Source organism: Numenius arquata, chromosome 9 (assembly GCF_964106895.1).
Source record: "Numenius arquata chromosome 9, bNumArq3.hap1.1, whole genome shotgun sequence".
Taxonomy (NCBI): domain Eukaryota; kingdom Metazoa; phylum Chordata; class Aves; order Charadriiformes; family Scolopacidae; genus Numenius; species Numenius arquata.
Window position 1 is genome coordinate 10,735,416 of NC_133584.1, and position 20,738 is coordinate 10,756,153.

At 40.7% G+C, this 20,738-nt stretch overlaps 1 protein-coding gene across 1 annotated transcript in view; it reads left to right on the plus strand.

Annotated features, from left to right (window-relative positions):
- Positions 1-20,738, plus strand: part of WWTR1 (WW domain containing transcription regulator 1) — a 66,368-nt gene that overhangs the window by 40,328 nt on the left and 5,302 nt on the right. Inside the window, exon 3 of the mRNA XM_074153227.1 lies at positions 16,381-16,580. Coding sequence (XP_074009328.1) covers positions 16,381-16,580 — 200 coding nt within the window. The remainder of the gene's footprint in view (positions 1-16,380; positions 16,581-20,738) is intronic.

Below are 20,738 nucleotides of genomic sequence, written 5' to 3' on the forward strand. Positions count from 1 at the left end.
GTTATGTGGTTTAGTGGACAGTAGCAAATTGTATCGTGAGAGTGGATATCGTTAGAAGAAACAGGAGTAAAATCCAAAAGGTTTAGGGTATACGGCAGTGTGTTGTACTACATGGTAAAACTAACAATTGCTCTGCGCGTGTCACTTCAAACCACAGCTGCGTTTAGGTCAGTCTGTTTATAGCAATGCTGAAATGGCCAAGAGGTAAGAATAGGACAGTGGGGTTTTTTGTTCATACCAGCTCCTCAGATTATGTTGACATCTGTTACATTCTCTCTAATTAAAAAACAAAGGGGGTACCATAAATCATGATGGTGTACAGCAAGCTTCCTGCCCCCTCCTCCCTTTTGTCAGTGGAAGTGAATCAAAGCCAAATCCTGTACTGAAATATAGTATACCGAATTTTAGAGGAGGGCCTTTCTCTCGATACAAAGGATAAGAAATAAAAGCATACACCTAATTAAGAGTCTGTTCTTGAAGGGACTTCAGGTGCCCAACAGGGGCATTTCCACAGACTTCAAAATCTGTCACACCAAATACAGACTATATTTCACTCAGTACCCTTCTCATTTATAGATGAGATTCCAGGTTCAAAGCCAGGCTGGATGAGGCTTTGAGCAGCCTGGTCTAATGGTTGGTGTCCCTGGCCATGACAAGGGGTTTGGAACAAGATGATCTTTAAGGTCCCTTCCAACCCAAACCATTCTATGATTCCACTGTTTCATAGGTGTTTATAGAGTGCTTGGCATAGTGGTTCAGATCTGTGACTGAATTTCCTAAACATCAGCCCACTAGAAATAGTGTGTAAAAATTTCCACAGTGTCCATGTTCATTTAATTGAGAAAATATTTTGTCAAAAATGTTTTGGTGAACTGTTTCTTACTTTGGTGGCTTTCAAAAGACGTGCTGTGACAGTTTGAGAGCAAGCAAATCTGTTTGTACAGCTGAGTAGCTCTTTCAGCACCATATTATTAAATTCAGCATCACAGTCCCCAATGTTTCAATCCACCTGTTTGAACACACCAAATGTGACACTATTTTATTTTAAAATATATTAAAAATATTTAATCTAGAAACTACATATATATACACAGAGAAATTACAAATTTGTAAAATCTGAAAAAAACACTAGTGTCTGAAGACTTCATGTCACAGTTTAAAATAGTTTTCAGTACTAAAGTAGAATGTCTCTATTTTGAAATTATCTTGGCCAAAAGGAAGGGCCTTTCTGCTCTTTTGTGATGTTAACAGTGTTACTGCTAAACCTGCTTTCTTGGGTCAGCTCAGACATCGAAGTGAGCGATTAGTTGGTCTGGCACTCAGATTTCTAAGCCAGAAGTGATTGTGCCAACATCTTACAGACATCAGAGGAGAAATGGAAACTGGATACCAAGTTAAGCCGCTCTTCTGGCTATAATTTTGTAACTTTTTAGCAAATGAAGTCTATGCATCTGTCTTGACATAGTGTTTTTTGGTACTGTAGGGATTGAAAGAAGTTTTTCTTTTGAAGATGTGCCACTTAAAAGGATTTAAGTATTCCAGGTCTGCATACTGGTCTGCACTTCCAATTACTAACACATGTGTTTTCCTCGCTGTGCTTCTTGTGAAGAGATGGAAAATATGGTCTGTTCAGTACAGCTTGTTGCTTTGGTTTATAAACTCCTCTCAGCAATATTTGCTGGGAAGTGTACAAAGGCACTTATAAACATTCTATCAAAAGCACAGAGTGTGACTAAGTGATACCAAATCATAGTATGCCTGTGCCTGAGACACAGAGAAACATACAGTGAAAGTTGATTGAAATTAGTAGATATACCTTAAAAATCTGCTGTATTTTTCTACCTTTTTTTTTTTCTTCCTGTGGTTTTATGTTGTCTGTTTATGAGCTACACATACCGGTTTTCTTATAACTTCAGCAGTGTTAGTTTTCTCACATTTGTTGTTTGAATGCAACAGGGAAACTGATCAGCCTCTGACTAAAGACAACCAGAAACACTGTATCTCTTGCGTCTTCATAAGTGCTTCATTAATCCCATTTACTTTGGTGCTGAATCTGCATATGTATTAGTTTTCTGCTCATTCTGAAACATAGTCTTGTTCATCTGATTGATAGAGTATTAACTATCTGTTGCCAGTCAACTCCATTATTGTGGTAGAATCAAAGACCATATGTGGAAGGAGGGGTATTTGTACACCCTTATTTTAGGCATCTATCCTAGGTCCCTGAATTAGGAGACCAAGCTCCATGGACTTCTGTGAAGCAAAGGAAAGAGAGCGCAGTTGCAGTGCACCTAAGCTAATGGTCAAACTATTGCCTGACTTAAATGACAAAATTGTTCTCTGGAAGGGCCTAAGTCCAAGCTAGGGAAGTTGTTCTGACTTAATGACAATCACTGGTGTAAGAAGATTGTGGAGGATGGTTTTTAGCGATGTGTAGCAAGATTTAGGGGGAAAATTAGGTCCTTATAAAAGTTTCTTTTGCAATAATTTTTAATTAAATGTTGCTTGTTGTGTAGTCTTTCTCTGTCCTACATTATGCAACACTCAAAAACCATTGTTATTTTCATCCTCTTCCTTCAAACTGTTTTAAAGAGATTTCTTTTGTGATTGTACTGTTCATCCAGTTAGTGAGCACAATCTGGTCTTCATTTAAAATGTTTTTCAGTTTTACAGTTTGCAGCTTAATTTGACTTAAAATAGTCAAACCCTCTGATAGTATTTATGTTTTCTATATAAATTAGCTTGAATTTATATGTGTGAGTTCCTTAAAAAGCCCGTATGAAAAGAACTGACTTTATCTACACAAAATCTGAGAGGACCTCCTGGGCAAAGTGGCATACATCATGGTACAGTCAGTTGTAGAATTTAGGCCTTACAGCAAATACCAGTTGCAGACTGCAGGGCATGGTTATTCTAGGTCCTGTGTGAATGACTAAGCTGTGTGTTAAGTAGTGCCCAGAATTTGGTGGTTTGAGAGTTTTGGATGCTCTGCTGCTTTGTAAAATGCCTTTGAGTTTATTTGGGCATGGATAGGGGTTTTCAATTTATCTAACTAGAACCTGTGGGTAAAAATGTGTGTTTGGTCTAACTAAACTCACTCAAGTCCAACCAGGCTGGACGTCCCTGATTCTCCACCGTCATCTTTGCCTCTCTCTTCAGAGTGGACATTCCAGCATCAGAATAACAGAAACGCATACTGGTTTTACCATTTTGTGTTTTCCACTTCTGGTGCACAAGAGAACTTGTGTTACTCATCAGACTTTGCATAGAGATGGGATTGACGGGTGGAAAGGCTTTTAAAAGCTGCAATCATGTATGAGCTGGCTGCCAGGGAAGAATTGATGAGGAGTGAAGCAGAGAGATGAGCAGAGCCATGTTTGTGTAGATCCCTTATGCGTTAGAGCTGAGCCATCTTCTCTCACTCTTTTTTTCCCTCATAATCTTTTACTTTCCATGTAAGTTTGGACAAGATGATCTTTTGAGGTCCCTTCCAACCTGGACTGTTCTATGATGATGGTTGATAACTTAATAATTTTTGAACTTGTAAATCATTATCTTAGTGCATAGTATCTATTGGCCCAGCTAATCCTGCCTTCAGAAAATGTACCTGGATCACTCTTAATTCTGAACGCTGACATAATACCTCCTAAGTTCTCTCAGGTTCTGTCAAGATGAATTCATTAATATGTATATATGCAGGGAAAAAAATTACGAGGTGCTTAATGTCATAATTCTGGACGTTTCCAGTGTTCCCATATTCTTTCTGCATCTGGACCAGATTGTTCTAATCTGTCTCTGTGCTGCTATTTTTTTGTCAGTTATCTGCTAGTGGCATCCTCAGAATGGTATTGTAAGAAACTATGAACTCATTCAGATGTACTGCATTGAGGGACAGCTGCTAGAAAGCAAGTAATGATGTTATGAGCTTGCAAAGGTAAAGATGCCTATTCTGACATAAGGAAAGAAGCTAGATGAGTTTTCACATGTGGCTGAGGGTTGGGGCTTCGCAAAATTTAAGGTTCTAGCCATCACAGAATCATTCCAGTGAGAAGGGGCCTTTGGAGATCTCTAACCCAAACTTCTGCTCAAAGCAGTCAGCTAAGAGCCTACAGAGGATGAAAGCAAGGACAGGTAGCCTGGGAAGAAAACAGAGAAATTGTCCAAGCAGCCAGGGATCAGGTTGGAAAGCTAAAGCCCTGATAGAGTTAAATCTGGCCAGGGATGGCAAGGGCAACAAGAAAAACTTCTGTAGGTATGTTGGTGATAAAAGGAAGATTAGGACAAATGGCAGCCCTCTCCAGAAGGAAAGGGGAGGCCTGGTTACCCAGGACATGGAGAAGGCTGAGGTACTCAAATTACTTTTTTGCCTCAGTCTTCACCAGCAGGTGCTCTATCCACAGTGCCCAAATCGCAGAAGGCAAAGGCAGGGACCAGGACAACGAGGAACCACCCACTGTAGGAGAACATCTGGTTAAAGACCATCTAAGGAACCCAAAGGTGCACAAGTCCATGGGACTTGAGATGCGTCCACGGGTCCTGAGGGAACTGGCGGATGAAGTTGCTAAGCCACTGTCCATCATAATTGAGAAGTCACGGCAGTCCGGTGAAGTTCCCATCGACTGGAAAAGGGGAAACATAACCCTCGTTTTTATAAAGGGCAAAAAGGAAGACCCAGGGAACTATAGGCCAGTCAGTCTCACCTCGGTGCCTGGCAAGATCATGGAGCAGATGCTCTTGGAAACTTTGCTAAGGCACATGGAAAATAAGGAGGGGACTGGTGATAGCCAACATGGCTTCACTAAGAGCAAGTTGTGCCTGACAAACTTTGTGGCCTTCTACACGGGGTCACAGCGTTGGTGGATAAGGGAAGAGCAACTAACATTGTCTACCTGGACTTGTTCAAAGCATTTGATACTGTCCCGCATTACATCCTTGTCTCTGAATTGGAGAGACATGGATTTGATGGGTGGACTCGGGTAAGGAACTGGCTGGATGTTCACACTCAAAGAGTTGCGGTCAATGGCTCAATGTCCAAGTGGCAACCAGTGACAAGTGGTGTTCCTCAGGGGCTGGTGACGGGACCGGTGGTGTTTAACATCTTTGTCGGTGACATGGGCAATGGGTTTGAGTGCACCCTCAGCAAGTGTGCCAGCAACACCAAGCTGTGTGGTGTGGTCGACACGCTGGAGGGAAGGGAGGCCATCCAGAGGGACCTGGACAGGCTTGAGAGGTGGGCCTGTGCAAACCTCATGAAGTTCAGCAAGTCCAAGTGCGAGGTCTGACACATGGGTCAGGGCAATCCCAAGCGCAAATACAGGCTGGGTGGAGAATGGATTGAGAGCAGTCCTGAGGAGAAGGGCTTGGGGGTATTTGTTGATGAGAAGCATCATTTTTTCCCTACTGAAGAAAAGAAAGCTCCTTACCTTAGAAGCTTGCTCAGTCAATATCCACCAGCAGGCATGACCCAAGTGACACAAGCAGAATAGTTTTAACTATTAAATACGCTGGTTCTCTAAGGTGAAAGACATTATGTATTACACAATAGAATTTAATGTGGAGAGCCTCTTATGCTGACAACTGTTTCTGTTGTATCTACGTTGACCTGTGAATCTGAAAAGTTTAGCTTTCATCTGTATTGCTAACAGTAATTTAATTAGGTCTGGATACAACTGGGGGTTATGGCACTTTGCCTCTGCTTTCATTTTTTTTAATCAGCCAGGAAATCCAACCAATAAAACAATGCAATAATCCTGTCCTAAGAGCAATAAACACATGAACCAAAGTTTCCATATCCTGCCATGATAAAAGAGGTGTAGCTGCTATTGTTTGAGGATGATAAAATGCGGTTGTGATTACCGTGTCAAAGTGAGTCTCTGGAGATAAGAACACAGAAGCTCCCAAAGCCTTTAAAAACAGGTGGTACGTAGCTGAGTGTTAACTAACATACATGAAATGGTGTAGATTTTGCAAGGCTTGGTTTGCATTGGCTGGAAATTTGGCTACAAACATGTAACATTGAGGAACACGTTTTTCCCTTGGTGTAGCCCATACCCTCCCACCACCTGCATGGTGGAAAGGCTTCCTGTTCCAGGTCATTTTTAATTACTGGATATCCTGAAAGAAGTGGACACAATTCATTTGTGGTCAATGTGAATAATTTTGGCACCTGCTTCTGGTTAACGAAATAATACTTACAGGAGAGCTGAAAGCATTGTAGAGGACTTGCACATTCTGTGGGAATGAGAATTTTATGACACAGCTCTGGAAAAGAACAGGTTTTTTTTGTTATTTGCAATTAAAACCTCTAGGAAATAATTTATCAGGCAGATTTCAAACTGAATCATTTACTTTTTTAAGAACAGTGGTTAATAGTTCTAGAGACTTAATAGGGATTAACTTCAGTATCAGGTAAATTAAATCCAGATATCTCAAAGGACACACACCTTTAAACAAGCAGCTCTCTCTCTCTCTAGTGTATCTGAAATGTTAAAGGTTGATGTGTTCAGAAGAGATGTTGGTATGCTTTCAAAATCTATTAATTTTTAATTTTAACACAAAGAAATTCCTGTTGGTGTAAGTATTCCCCTTCAAGGTTAGTAATCCAAACATGTCCCAGTGCAAGAGTGGCATTTTCAGACTTTCAAAGTGAGTGAAATGCAAAAGCTGAAGATGCATGAAACAAAAGTAAAAATAATTTAATAAATATTTTAAATACTAGTGGTCATTGGTAATTGGTCATTAGCATTAAAGCTGTTTTTCCAGTCAAGCTGCCCCCACCTGTTATTTTTTGTTATTGATGTATTTTTAAAAGTGCTTACAAAGTAAATCTAATCTTTTAAATAACTTCCTGCTAACTCATAGCTTTGATGCTGCACCTGCAGGTAATCCGTTTGGTTTTTTTTAAGCTTGAATCATTGAAGACAGGAAAGATTAGTTAAATGTGAGTATCACAGAACTTAACAGTTTAAACTGTTGAGAAATTTCTGTATAGCTATTTTCAGCCCTGAAATCTGAATAAAGGAGTCTCTGTGCACTGGGATAGTACAACCTTTTGGTTTAATACTTTACAGATTTTTGGAACAAAATGCACCAGAACTGAAAAGCAGCATTTTTTGCTGACCTTGTTGGAAGGCTAATGCTGTTTCTGGGAAGTAAGTGAAACAAGCAGTTCTTTGTTGGCAGAAGCGGACAGAGAAAAGGAGGGGAGCCCAATCTTTTTTTCTTCACAGTGTCGTGACTAAGTCAAAACTGTAATATGGCTGGGTTCGTTCTCTTTTTCTTTTTTTTTTTTTTTTAACCTCTGTAGACATTTGTTTTTCATCCGACTGTGTTGCATGACACCTGACACTGGCCAGTTCATATGAATTAGGCTCTGGGCTGCCTATAAACAGAGTAGAGAAAAAGATTCACAGTTGCATTCAGACACTTCAGACACTAAAATAATAAAAGTTGGTACAGTCAGTTCAATGCATATGTCAGAAAAAATTTACACTTGCGTGTTTTGGCCTCTGCGACTTGCAGGGTCTCTTGCCAACAAAATAATCCTTGTTTAGTATATATCCAGCAAAGCCATCAACAGAAAGGTCTCCTACGATGTCAGAAAACCTAATTCACTAGAATATCATTATTAATTTAAAAGCAAACAAAAGCAATAAAATACTTTTTTTCATTTTTCATCAAACTGGAAAAAGAAAATTACATAGGTCTAACTTGAGATGTGAACTAAATAGCTGTAATTCCATGGACTGCAATGAAATTGTGGCCACATAGTCCAGGTTTGGAACTTCGCTCTACGTTTTTACTTGCTTTCATTTGAGCTGGAAGATTGTGTAATGGCTGTTTATTGAAGAGACTTACTTCATTTTGCAAAATAAATTTGTTTTTCCCCAAGAGAACTGAATTCAAGGCCACCCTGAATCTGTCTGCTAGAATGATGAATATGTGCATCTGAACAGAAAGTATTTTACAGAACCACTTAGTTTATATTTAAGTGCTATGCATTCATAGGATTTGTACTGAATGTTGAGAGATGTTAGTTGTTTGGCTTAAATAAGTACGTTTTAATTAGAATAAATTACTTAGGGTTATAATATGGTGTGATTTATGCTGTTTACCTAGCCTTACTTAGCATGAGCAGCTAGATTTGCTGAAGCCTTTAGACCACAATGGAGTTAATTTTCTTAGTAATTTTCCTAGTAGCTAGTACAGTGCTGTGTTTAGTCTTTTAGTATGAGGACAATGTTGATAACACACTGATATTTTGGTAGTGTTTTCCCTAAGTCTGGGACTTTTCAGTTCCCCGTGTTCTACCAGTGGGCTCAGGTGCACAACAAGCCTAAACCAGAAGATAAGGAGGTGACAACCCTCAGCAGGGACTGCAAATCAACATGATAAGAGCAGTCTACCGCCAGCCTGGGCACAGAGAGAGCATCCAATAAGGTGTTAGAAGATCCCAGACCAAAAATCACCATTGCACTAAAAGATGAGTGAAGAGTGCGTGAGGGGTGGGTGTAGAGATGGCAAGGGTATTGTTGCTCAGGGATTTCTTTGTTCAGGGTCCCTCTCTGGAGACAGCCGGCCCAGGCTGACCCTGCTGCTGTATCTTTCTGTTAAATGACTTATTTTTATGAAATCCAATGCTTGAGATGCTGCTGCGGGAAGCCAGGGGTAGAGCCTGAAGAAGGAGGGAGCACTCCTGAGAGTAAGTGTGTGTGCGCGTGCAGAGTGGGAAGGGGCACCCATTGGCTCAAGTATTCCAGCAGCCACTAGGTTTGCAGGGAATGTGGCAAGATCATTTATCATTGATGGACTTTCTATGTTCTTTGACCTGGACATTTCTTAAGGTCTTCTGATTTTCTTGGGTGAGAATTTCTCGGAGATAATAGCTGTTGATGTAGGAAGCTGCAGTTTTCAGTATAAGCCTGTCTGCATTGCAGTAGTAAAGTCGTCTTTCTCTTGAGAGCATTATGCAGAGAACCCCAAACCCGAAATGGTCTCGAAACGATCCTCTCAAAGTTGGTGCTAATACAATTCCACAAAATGAAGTGGGTGCTTCTGCACTGCGGTCTGTGGGTTCCAGAATACTTCTTGAGAATGCATGTTGGATGACACTCTGGTATCTCTGTGCTGTATTCTCCAGAACACCTGATTCTGAAAACATGTCGCAAAGATGGTTTAGATATGCCTGCATGCTTTCCACAAGGTCCAGAAGGATTTATCAGTGTGGGCTTTGCACCACCTACAGGTAATGAAGCTGCCTCTAGACCCACAGTGGCCCTGGATATAGCACAGGACTAATCCACGGCTGTTGGATGCAGCTAGTACTGATCTGCGTAAGTAATAAAACTAACTTGTACTCTGAACATTCCATATAGTTAATATTTTGGAAATTCGCAGTATTTCACTGCTGGCTTATCTGGAGGATATTAATACTGGATGCTATCCATAGCAGCACCAACAGGAAGAACTTTTGCCTTGGGTAAATCAGGAGCCCGGACAGTGTATTTGGTTTTATCAGAAGTACTGGACTTGCTCGTGCTATTGCAGACTTCTTCACTGAAAATGACTGATATCCTTGAGGTCAGAGCGTGTAAATGTAGTGATTGTCGGTATCTCTGGCAGCAAAATTTTTAAAGTGGTTCTGTTCCTCACAGTCTTTGGACTGTTGTGTACAATCTGGGAATTTTCACCACTCTCTTCCCGTGCTTACCAAACTGTGTTCTCAGCCTGTCTCTTTTTTTTAATCCACAGCTCTTTTAGCTGGAGCCTTGTTTAGTACACTTGTTTAGCGCTACTGGCTGTTACTGTTTTCATTTTCCTAGATGTTTTGGTTAGGTTTTCCCTGGTACTTGAAGATGTTTTGCTAACAGCTATACTGTTTTCTTGAGAGCCACAGTCATGCTTTGTATGAATGTTTCCTGTCTTGAATCAAGGACTCTTCGTGTATTTAAGATTACCCATTAAGTTCCTATCTCTGTAGTGTATCTTCTACATTTGTGTTACTTTTAGTGATTATTCCCAGTAATACTGTCCCATTCATTTTTGTACACTTCCCAGTGGGATAATAACATCCTTCCACCCCTTTCTCATCTTTATCTTCTGTGGTCAGTTCTGTATACAAAGTGAGATCTTTATATCGCTGATTTTTTGCGAAGTATTGGCTCATACAGCTGCAGCAGTGCTGCTCTTATGCAGGCAATATGTCTTTGTCCTTTTTTCTTGTCCTCTGCCTCCTGAGGAGTATGTTCTGCACCCCTCTTTTGTCCTGGAGAATGCGTTGCTTAGTGTGACGCCCCAGTTGCAGGCAAGCATGTGTGCACATTCACACACAACCTTGGGCTCAAGAGTTTCTGAGTGTGAGGCCAGTGAGGCAGCTGGTTTCCTGCACAACAAGGAGAGTGACGGGGAACAGACCAAGCAGGGAAGCATAACGCATATGGAGGATTTATCTGCTGCCTGTGGGTATTTGCTAGCGCACAAACTGTGTGGATTTTTTTTTTTTTAGTGCCCAAATTGCCTACCACAGGCCAAGAACTGTGGGGAGGAAAGGGGCAGTGGCTGCAGAGTGACTGAGGGGGAAAGGAAAAAGCACTCCATCTTCCGTGCACAGCACATCTTTGGCCTCGTGGGTTATCCTGTGGGAGTGTTTCAAACTGGAGATGATGTGCTGCATTTCATATGGCCCAGGCTTCAGGAAGGTGATGGGTAGTGTTTTTCAAAAGGCTGGGGGGCCATCTGGACAGGCTGTTTTACAGAGGGACACGTTCCACATGCCATCACAAGGGAACTGCTAGTGTAGAAAAGCCCTAAAACTTAACACATTAACTGAAGGCTTGCTCATAATAATTTTAGTGCCTCTCAATGGAACCAATGCAAGAGAGTACTTGCAAATCTGCCATGATTTAATTACTCTTCAGCCAGTTCCCTGTCAGCTGTTTTATTACTGTACTTGTAACATCTTGACCCTTGGGATATATTTTTAGAGCAGCTGAATGCAGCAGTTGTTGTGGGAAGTGCTGCAGAACGCCTCAGTTTTTGGTTTCATTTTGTTTTCTGTAGTAGGTATAAAAAAAGAATTGCCTAACAGCCTTGTGTTTTATACTGTTTTTATTTCCAGCTAATAACTGTTTTGAGCTAGGTTGGATTAACTTAATGTACATTACGTGTGTGTATGCACCCACCCAAAAACTAGATTTGACTTCACAAAAGTAGACCACACATGTCTTAAATTTGCTTATGGGACATTATCGTGATTGTACTCGAGCATAATTCAAGTGGAATGATGCAGCTGATAGGACAAAAACCTGGACTTCAGCATCTGTGTATTTATAAACTGGTTTTGAATTGTATTAAGTAAAACTATGTTACCACTATGTCAATTTAGTGCTGCATTTTAAGTTAGACTTTACCGTAAACATACTCTATCCAGATACCTTGACAAAACTTGTTTGAAGGCACAGATATTTGACTTCTCTATGCTTAACGTTTCTGAGTCTATTCAGTTTGGCCTGCTATGAAAGTAGGTGGCTGATATTCAAACTGAATGGACAGTTGCCCAAATCCCATTTTTTCTTGAAGCAGTGTATGCTGGAGAAAGATGTGGTGTCAGCAGGTTAAGATGACCTCCAGTAATTTTGTGTCTAAGACCCAAATGAATGGCTCTTTAAAGCCATCCCAATTAGTGGTGGTTTTGAACAATCTATTTTTCTGTGAACCTGTGTCCGGAGATGTAGACCTCCAGACCTCTGAGGAGAAAGGCACTGACTGAAAGAGGAGCAGAGCCAAATAATGCAGGTGGTGGAATTGGCTGAGGGTGGCTAATACTCACTTCTTTGTCTTCTGTGCATCTCCTGCAGTGAAACTTGTAAAATTTTGCTGTAGCTATAGCTTTATCAAACCCACATCATGTAAATAACTTATTTTGGAAGTAGAATGGATTTTTTTTTTTTTTCTTAGAAATATGATCACATACTTGTGGCATACTTGACTTGTAGGAGATTGAGTGTGATGTAATTTCTATGCTCCTAATGTCAAGGGTGCAGGAAGGCTTACATTACTCATTGTAGTTCCTTAATGGTATGTAGCAATGGATAGTGTTGTTTAATCCAAGATACAGAGTTTATAGGTCCAAAATATTCTCTGTCCCCATGAGAAGAAATGACTTGGAGGGGACCATAGCTCAGGAAGAAGTATTTCTCGACATTTTCCTACTGTCTTGTTCTTTGCCTTCTTGCATGTATAATTTCAGCTGTGGTGGCAGATCAGTTGATGAAGAAGGGAATATTTTATATAGCAAAGACAACAAATAGCCATGGCAAACAGTACTACATCTCACGCCCTAGCCATATGTGTATCCCAGACACAGCATACAGGCTACTAACCTTTACTTAACTTTGACTGGTTCTATCATTTGCATGTGCTGCTTAGATGAAAGCAGTTTTCTTATGGAGAACTTACTATATTGTGATAATCCTTCAGCCAACCTGAATTCTTAGCATGGTTGTTCTATTCACTCAACCATTGACATGCCAAAAATTTAAGCATATGCTTATACATATGAGAAGAGTTAAGTTCCTGCCTAAGTGCTTATGGTCCTGGCAATTTAACACCAGATTTTCACTGATATAATTTCTATAATTGTATTTATAGTATTCCTTACTTATTTTAATATGAATAAGACTAGACTCACTGCATCTTAAAATGCGGTTCCATGTATTGTTTTCCCATTATGATTTCTGTACCCAGCTCTCATTCCTCCCTTTCCCCTTTTGGCACCGCAGCTTCCTAACCTTTCTGGGGTTTTACCACTGAAAAGTTACTGATCAATGCTGGCTTTGCTCCACCTTTCGTGCAACCAGCTTATTTTTCCCACTTGGACTCCTATGTTGGTTGCACATAAGCATTTTCATGGCTACGCAGTTACTTTTGCTAGGAACTGATCTAGCCAGAAAATATCTTGGTTTTCTCCCCAGGCAATTTTTAGTTTGCTGTGTGGCCACAGAAATGCTTTTGCCAGCTCAGTGAAGGGGTAGCATGTGGGCAGGAACAAGCAGCCTGGGTGTGGAAGAGGTGATAAATGGCAACGCTTTGGTTTCATGTGGAAGCGTGATGTCATTTGTGTGGATACAGCTGTTGGCGGACCACACATAAGCTGAATCTCTGAAAAGGTTATATTACTGCAGGGCTGCTTTTAACTGGGATTATTTCTTGAGCTGGGTTTGCCACCGAAGCTAAAATACCCTGCAGCTGCATTCTCAAATGGTTCCATAGTCTTTACATGCTGGACCCGGGTGATACTGGATCACTCGGGAGGAAAAATTTGATTCAGATCTGATGTGAGCAAGTGTAAATATTTATGTCAAACAAAGCAAGGCAAAGCTTATGCTTGTGTACCAGTATGGCCTAGAGCTTACTCCAGTTGCAGAAAGACAAGACAGTAGTACCTGATTTGGCAGAAAGCTGGTGAGCGTAAAGTCAACCTTTCAAAATTTTTTTAACTTGGAACGGGCAGAGTGAGTTAAGTTCAGCATTTTGCATTGCACGGGTAGCATACCTTTGATCCAGGCTGTAAAATCATCAACCCATTTTTTTCAGTGCACATTCCAACAGTGCTTACTGTACCACGTCCCTCAAGGTCAGACACGGACACAGCATAAATGTGTTCAGGTCTGAGAAGGATAGAACAGAGTTGAGATTTCAGTTCTCATGTGGCAAGAACGATGAATGAAAGATAAAAGAAAGATACAAATCTTAGTCCTTTGGACAGAAAAATATTGTGTCTCTTCTAGATGATATTTTAGTATCTGAAGTGTTCTTGTTAAAAGATATGAGCTTTGGTAATTATGCTGCTGCCCCATTAGTGAAAGAATCCTTGCAAAAATGTCAATTAACTTTTAAAGCAGTGCATGGCTGCCACTTGTAGTGCACACTGACTTCAGGTACTGCATGTGGTTTTTACTGGAAATGTGAAGGCAGGGAAGGAAAAGAAGGAACTGCTCACTCTCTGGTTCAGTAAAAGGTATTAGCTAGCATTGCTGGGAACTGATACATTTTACTCAAAAAGGAGGTACAAGCAGAGATTATGCGGTTTCCCCTCTTTGTCTCATTTTCCTCCTGTTTTTTCCAAGCCTGTTGCTAAGAGGGAAATATTTCTAGAGAGGAGGGGTGGCTCTGTTTCCATGGCCAAGTGATACCTGCTGTCAGAGGTGCCAAATGATTATTTTAGCTTTGTGGCATGATTACCAGAGTGACTGTGGGGCTACACAAAGACTTTCAGTTTCTTTCATAACAGTTCTCTGAATAAAAATGCCCATCCAACAGAGAATTCTTCTTTGATTTATAGTTTCTGAATTTGACAAGAAAAGATTATGTTGATTTAAGTAACATTAACAGTCTAAGCAACGTAACTGTCTGAGCAGCAGCCTTTAAGTCTGCGAGTGAAAGGGTTTGGCTGGTTTACATGGGTATAAATCAGATTTGCTGGCAGGTCCCGTTCCTCACCTGCCATCTATGGAGTTATTCACAGAATCACAGAATATTTTTGGTTGGATGGGACCTTTGAGATCATCGAGTTCAACCAACAAAAAAAACAAAAATGCACCAAAACCAAAAAAAAAACCCCAGAAAATCCCAGAACACCAAAACCAAACCAAAACAAACGCCCGCGACCACATACCACCCCACCCACACACAGACACAAACCAACCATCTCGGGCACTAGAGCATGCCCTGAAGTGCCATGTCTATATGTTTCTTAAATACCTCCAGGGATGGCGACTCCACCACCTCCCAAGATGACCTTCCCCAGACGCACCTTTTGAACTCCCTGCTGAAGGTGGGGAATTAATGGCTCGTTTCCAAATCTGAATACCCTAACAGATAAGGCTTCAGTTGTAAATCAAATATGCAGAAGAGTAATTTGGTTTTCTTTGTAGGACATTAACTATAAATATGGTGCTTGCCTATCCAGAACTCATGAGAGTTACAGATGCCTCTATTGTGTTAAATCAGGTCTAGAATCAGGTCTAATACACCTTAATCTCTAATTTATTAGACCTTTTTCATTTGCAAATGAAACCACGAATTGTAAATTCAGACTTACCTGATTTATGTAACTCCTGAGAGGAGTTACGAACTTGGCATCTTTTTTGGATTAATTTTATACAGGCTTGCATTTAAGAACTCATTAAACTTGATTCTTGCCTAATGTAGCTGTTTAAAGCAGCAGTGAATTTAGGCAGTTCTTTCTGTACAAGATTGCTAAAGACTTTTGCTGAGTTTGATAATGAAACTGGTAAAATGTATTAGTAACTTGCAGTTACACTGCTTTGCTATTCATTGTCATTCTCATGCTGTGCACTCATATCCAACTCACTGCATCCTGAAACATGGAATGACTGAGGCCGTTTGGGAAAAAGGGCAGTGTTTGTTCAAAAGAGACAAAGGCATCTGTCAAGAACAGTTAGCAGTGATTCTCACTGCTTTGCTTTTTTTATTTATGAATGTGGTACAGATGCAATTTAATTATCTTTTCCTTGCATTTCACCTGCTTTGAAAATGGGGAAGTATGTTAAGGATATTATGGAAAGATGTAGCTTCTGATAGTTCCTGGTGTCTTTTTATTGCACTGCTTTTCTGACTTCTGACAGTCCAGCTAGGTGCTGGATCTCATTAGATGCACTTCTTCTCTTCAGTTGCAGTTCTCAAGCTGCTTTTCATTACTGTAATGTGTGAGTGCCTGTGAGGTAAGGAGCGCTTAAAACACTTCTGTGAGATCTAAGAATAATATTAACCCTCATTTATAGATGAGTACACAGAGACTGTGGCTTGTCCATGATAATACAGGAAGGCTGCAGGGGAACAGGACTTCCAGTTAAGAAGCAAACCTCATAGGAACTGGAACATCTCTCATCTGCATGTCATTGAAAAAAGTGTGTATCTCCTTCATAGTGGTGGAAAACACACAGTGCTCATTATTTATGCTGGTAATTATTCTTACAATAATTAATTTAAAGGTATCAATAAAGAAAATGTTAAGATTGAAACCATTTTTACTAGTTCAGTGGATATTATAGGCACACATTTGTAGAGGAATTTTCAATTAAAAAAACTTGCATGTCATTTACTATGTATCATTAGGTAAATATTTGAACATAGCAGGCTGAATACTTGCTGTATTTTAAGTGTTCGTGTTTTATACACATATGAAATACTAAAAATTTATTAAGCAGTTACTAGCACCATATCTTGCCAGATAGTTATCTCTGTCATTTGAAATACAGTAATTAGCGCTATACTGTAAATGTGCAATGTGTGTTCCAGTCTCTCTGTTATCTTAAAGTACAAATCTACTTAACCAGCCACGATTTATCTTTCCTGCAGTCATGAATCACCAGCACCAAATAGCACCCAGCACAGCCATGTCACAGCAGAGCCGTCCTCCCCAGGCCCCGCAGCCAGGGCTGCTGAACCTGCCCAGTGCACTGACCACGCAGCAGCAGCAGCAGCAGAAGTTGAGGCTCCAGAGAATCCAGATGGAGAGGGAGCGAATTAGGATGCGTCAGGAAGAACTACTGCGACAGGTAACGCCAAGGATACTCTTTTCTTTTATTCAAGAGCCTTTAGTTCAATGCATCCAAATTTTTGCCAGGTACAGTTAGTAGCTCTGTTACTTTATGTACAGATTAACAGTTGTTTTAGGTAAGGGTAACCAAGAAGCTAATAAACAGGAACATTTCATTTTTTAACTCTAGCATTGAACAGAACACAAAATGGCCATCTGTCAGGAATTACAGACCTGGTGTGTCTTTCTTACCAGCTGTAATAGTAGCTTAAGGACCAAATTCTGTTCTGTATCTGTTTATAACCCTAGAGCAACTATCATTGATTAATTCCCAGTTTAATTTGGTTTGCATAATAGACCATGTTCATGCTTCACTGAAGATAAAGGCAGAATATACGGAGTTGTTCTTGACTCTGATCCCAACTCTGTAGCTTGCACCCTTTGCCTTTGAATTAAGATAAAATCACATTCATATCTTACATGAATACCTCTGCTTTTGAAGACTTTCCATAGATGGTTCTTTGTGGATATTTTGTTTATTGTTCTATTTCTTAAGTTTCAGCTCTATATAATGACTCATATTGTACAAAATAGATATGTAACTTCCTTTACAGTGCCTTAAGGAAATTGAAACTTTTAACAATTGTGTTTCTTCTGTTATGGACAACTTCACTGGTGGTGATGTGTTTTGCCTGGCATATTAATCAGCTTCCTTAGAGAAAATAACCTGTTTGTCTCAGGAACAGTGTGAACAAAGTACATTTTATCAAGAATAACACCATTGGTGACATTGCAAATGCTGCAGTTACAGTTCTGAGTACCTTTAAAAATGGTAAGTTTCACAAAATCACAGAATCACAGACTGGTTGAGGTTGACAGGGACCTCTGGAGGTTGTCATCTCCAACCCCCTGCTCGAGCAGGGCCACCCAGAGCCGGTTGCCCAGGACCACATCCAGGTGGGTTTTGAATATCTCCAAGGATGAAGACTCCACCACCTCCCCGGGCAACCTATGCCAGTGCTCAGTCACCCTTACAGTGACAAAGTGTTTCCTGATGTTCAGAGGGGCCCTCCTGTGTGTCATTGTGTGCCCATGGCTTCTGGTCCTGTCACTGGGCACCACTGGGAAGAGCCTGGCTCTGTCTTTTTTTGCCTCCTCCCTGCAGGGGTTCGTACACATTGATGAGATCCCCCTGAGCCTTCTCCTCCCCAGGCTGAACAGCCCCGGCTCTCTCAGCCATTCCTCACAGGAAAAGCAGCCGGCTCACATTGTCCCTAGCCTTCCTGTTGTCACCTAGGTAGTCATAGAAGTCCCTCTTGTTGGCTTTGGCTCGCCTGCCCAGATTGAGTTCCAGCTGGGAAGTTCCAGCTTTCCTGACCTCATCCCTGTGTGCTCAGACAATGTCTCTGTATTCCTCCCAGGTTACCCATTCTTACGTCGATCCTCTGTGGAAATAACAATTTTGCGGAATTAATATTTTATGCCTTCAGTCCTTTTGCCTTTGGGGTTGTACCATAATTTGTGGATATTTTAGGGTAATGTTTGTTTATACTGTATTTAGAAATACAGTGTGAAATTTCTTTGCAGCAGGTAGAAGCGTTTTGTTACTGGGCTATTGACGCTGATTGGCTGAACTTGTCTGATGATTTATTAGAGAACTGCAAGTTGCTGTAAGGTTTTGAAATGTAGTGTAAAATGCAAAACGAAGCCTAAGAAAAATCCTCACAACTAGATGCCCTCTCAGAAGGAGTAACAGAGTATATGGCATAGGTTGACAAGCCGCAAGTAAGTGAGGAGTGATACACTTTTTCTTTCAAGTCTGGAGGAGAATGAGAGGAAACACGTTAGTGATGAAAACAGACTGGAACATCTCAGTGACCTCTGGAAGACTTTGTGGGTAGCAAAGAAAGGGACACATCCGTTCTTTAAAACCCTTAGGTCTGAAATAGAGATCTGGAGGATCAGAGCAGATTTACCAGAAGGAGATGTGCTCACAAGGGATTTGTCGTCTTTTAGAGGCAGCAGTCATGAAAGCCTCAAATTAATGGCCAGCTTCTTGGTTTTCTCTCTGCAACCTTTGAATGTTGGCTTTGCTCAATATGTTGGGTTATGTTTGCGGGGTTTTTTTAAACATAATATCTCAGTAAAATTAATGGCAGAAAAGGTGTTTAATATTTGTAGTGATTTAGAATTTGAGGTGCTCTTTTTTCCATGCTTTTATTTCATAAGAATAATTTTTAATTGCATTTTACCAAAATATCTCTTTTAAAGAAGTAATATACTTATTACAATCACTCACCAAATCAAAGGTTATTAGAATTATATTGAAAGTGCTTTTTTTTCTTCATATACAGAAAGTGCGGTTGGATGTGGGTCTTTATACTTATACAGACTCCTAACAATAAGAACATGACTGTACTTTCCTTCCCACGTACAAACTGTATTTAAGTCAAATTTCTCTCCAGCTTCACCCTTGGAACCTTAATAACTTCATCTTGTGCAGACAGAAAGACCAAATGTAGGATGAATGTACATATTACCATATAGTAGGCTTTTGTGAAAGAGAGATTGATAACGAAATGAAAATGGATGTGCGGCGAGTAGAATCGCAAAAACATTAGTGAGAGCATTTGTAAAAACACTTTTTAACAATATATTTGCTTCATTTATATTTTTTACTTTTACCTCCTTCCTGTAAATGTGTGTTTAAGAACTTAAATAATTGCTCAACAAAAGCCATTAATAAAAATTCATTAATACAATTTGAGACTGTAGAGCACCATCTAGCTGCATTTGAAAAAAAAAAGTTAAAATTACGTACTTTTATAGCTTCTGCAGCAACATTGGGTGTCTTTGCATGTGATTATTCCCATGGTATTTGGTGAAAATATGTATATGCTCAAAGTAAAGCAAGTGCTCAGTGCTCTTGCCGAACAGGGGTGAAAGGCAGATATGATTCTGAATTTTTTTTTTACCTGCTCATGTCAGGGCTGAATTTGATTTTCACGGACCTGAGTCCAGAAGCTGTACAGAGACCAGCAGCTTGTGCCCATGTTCAATTTTCATTGCCCTTAATTTTTGGGAGTTACATTACGATACCTCACCTGTGTGTGCAGAACTATGTTCAAGGTGGTGGTCTCTGACCTGAGCAGTGATCACAAGTCTTTTGTGTACCTTCTCCTTTGCTGTCAGGAGCTCAGAATGTAATAGAGATGGGTGTGGGAAGAGAGTGGAGATATCTGGTATGAGCTTAGTCATAACTGTCAATGTGCCAATAACGTGTTTAGCTATTTTTACTCTTTGGCTCTATTCTTGCTTCAGGACAAGAGCAAATTAAGCTTCGAAACAGTTGTGCCATTAATACAAGGTTTCCCTGCTCTGCTGACTGTGTTTTACTTTGAAACTAATACAGGCACAACACTCTGCAGCTGTGCTGTGCTTAATCAAGCCTCCAATTTATTAAGCCCAGTACCACCCTGTGCCTATGGTGCTTGTTTGAGCTCCATGTTGTATAAAGCAGGACAGTGTGCAGTACTAAAGTGTGCAGTACTAAAGTGTGCAGTACTAAAGTGTGCAGAACTGGTGTAGCTCTTAAGGAACAACCCATTTCCCACCCCGGGAAAGCAAGATGCAAAATCCATCCTTTCTAAGAGAACTTTGTGAACTCCTGCCAGTAACCTGGGCATCCCTGAGCCCTGGCAGCTGGGAAGAACAGACAAATCCCTCCAGAGTTGTCAGTGTTCAAGTAGAGCTACTCCTGCCCTGAACCTTCACGACTGCTTTTACTTTTCTAGCCTAACCTGCCTAAGGGGAAAATGCTGAGTAAGTGTGCACACTGCTGCCAGCAGCTGTGAGGAGGCGCAGAGTCTTTCAGAGGGGAAGAATTCTTCTAGTGGGTCACAAACGTCCTCCTTTCAGCCTGGCAGCAGCTGCTGCATCCCCACTGCCATTCCTGCCTGCAGCTGCTGGGCTGGAACAGCACACCCGTCCGGGAGGAACACACACTCCTGGAAGCTCCCTCCTTAGGGAATTCGTTTCTGTCTTTGTCCTCTTCTTCATGTAGTTGGTAAAGCCTCTAGAACTGCAGACTTGAGTACATGTGAGAAGGGCAGCATTTCAGAAAACCAGTATGACGGCTTTAGTTTAAATGTTTTCCTTACTTAGTTTACTCATTCTG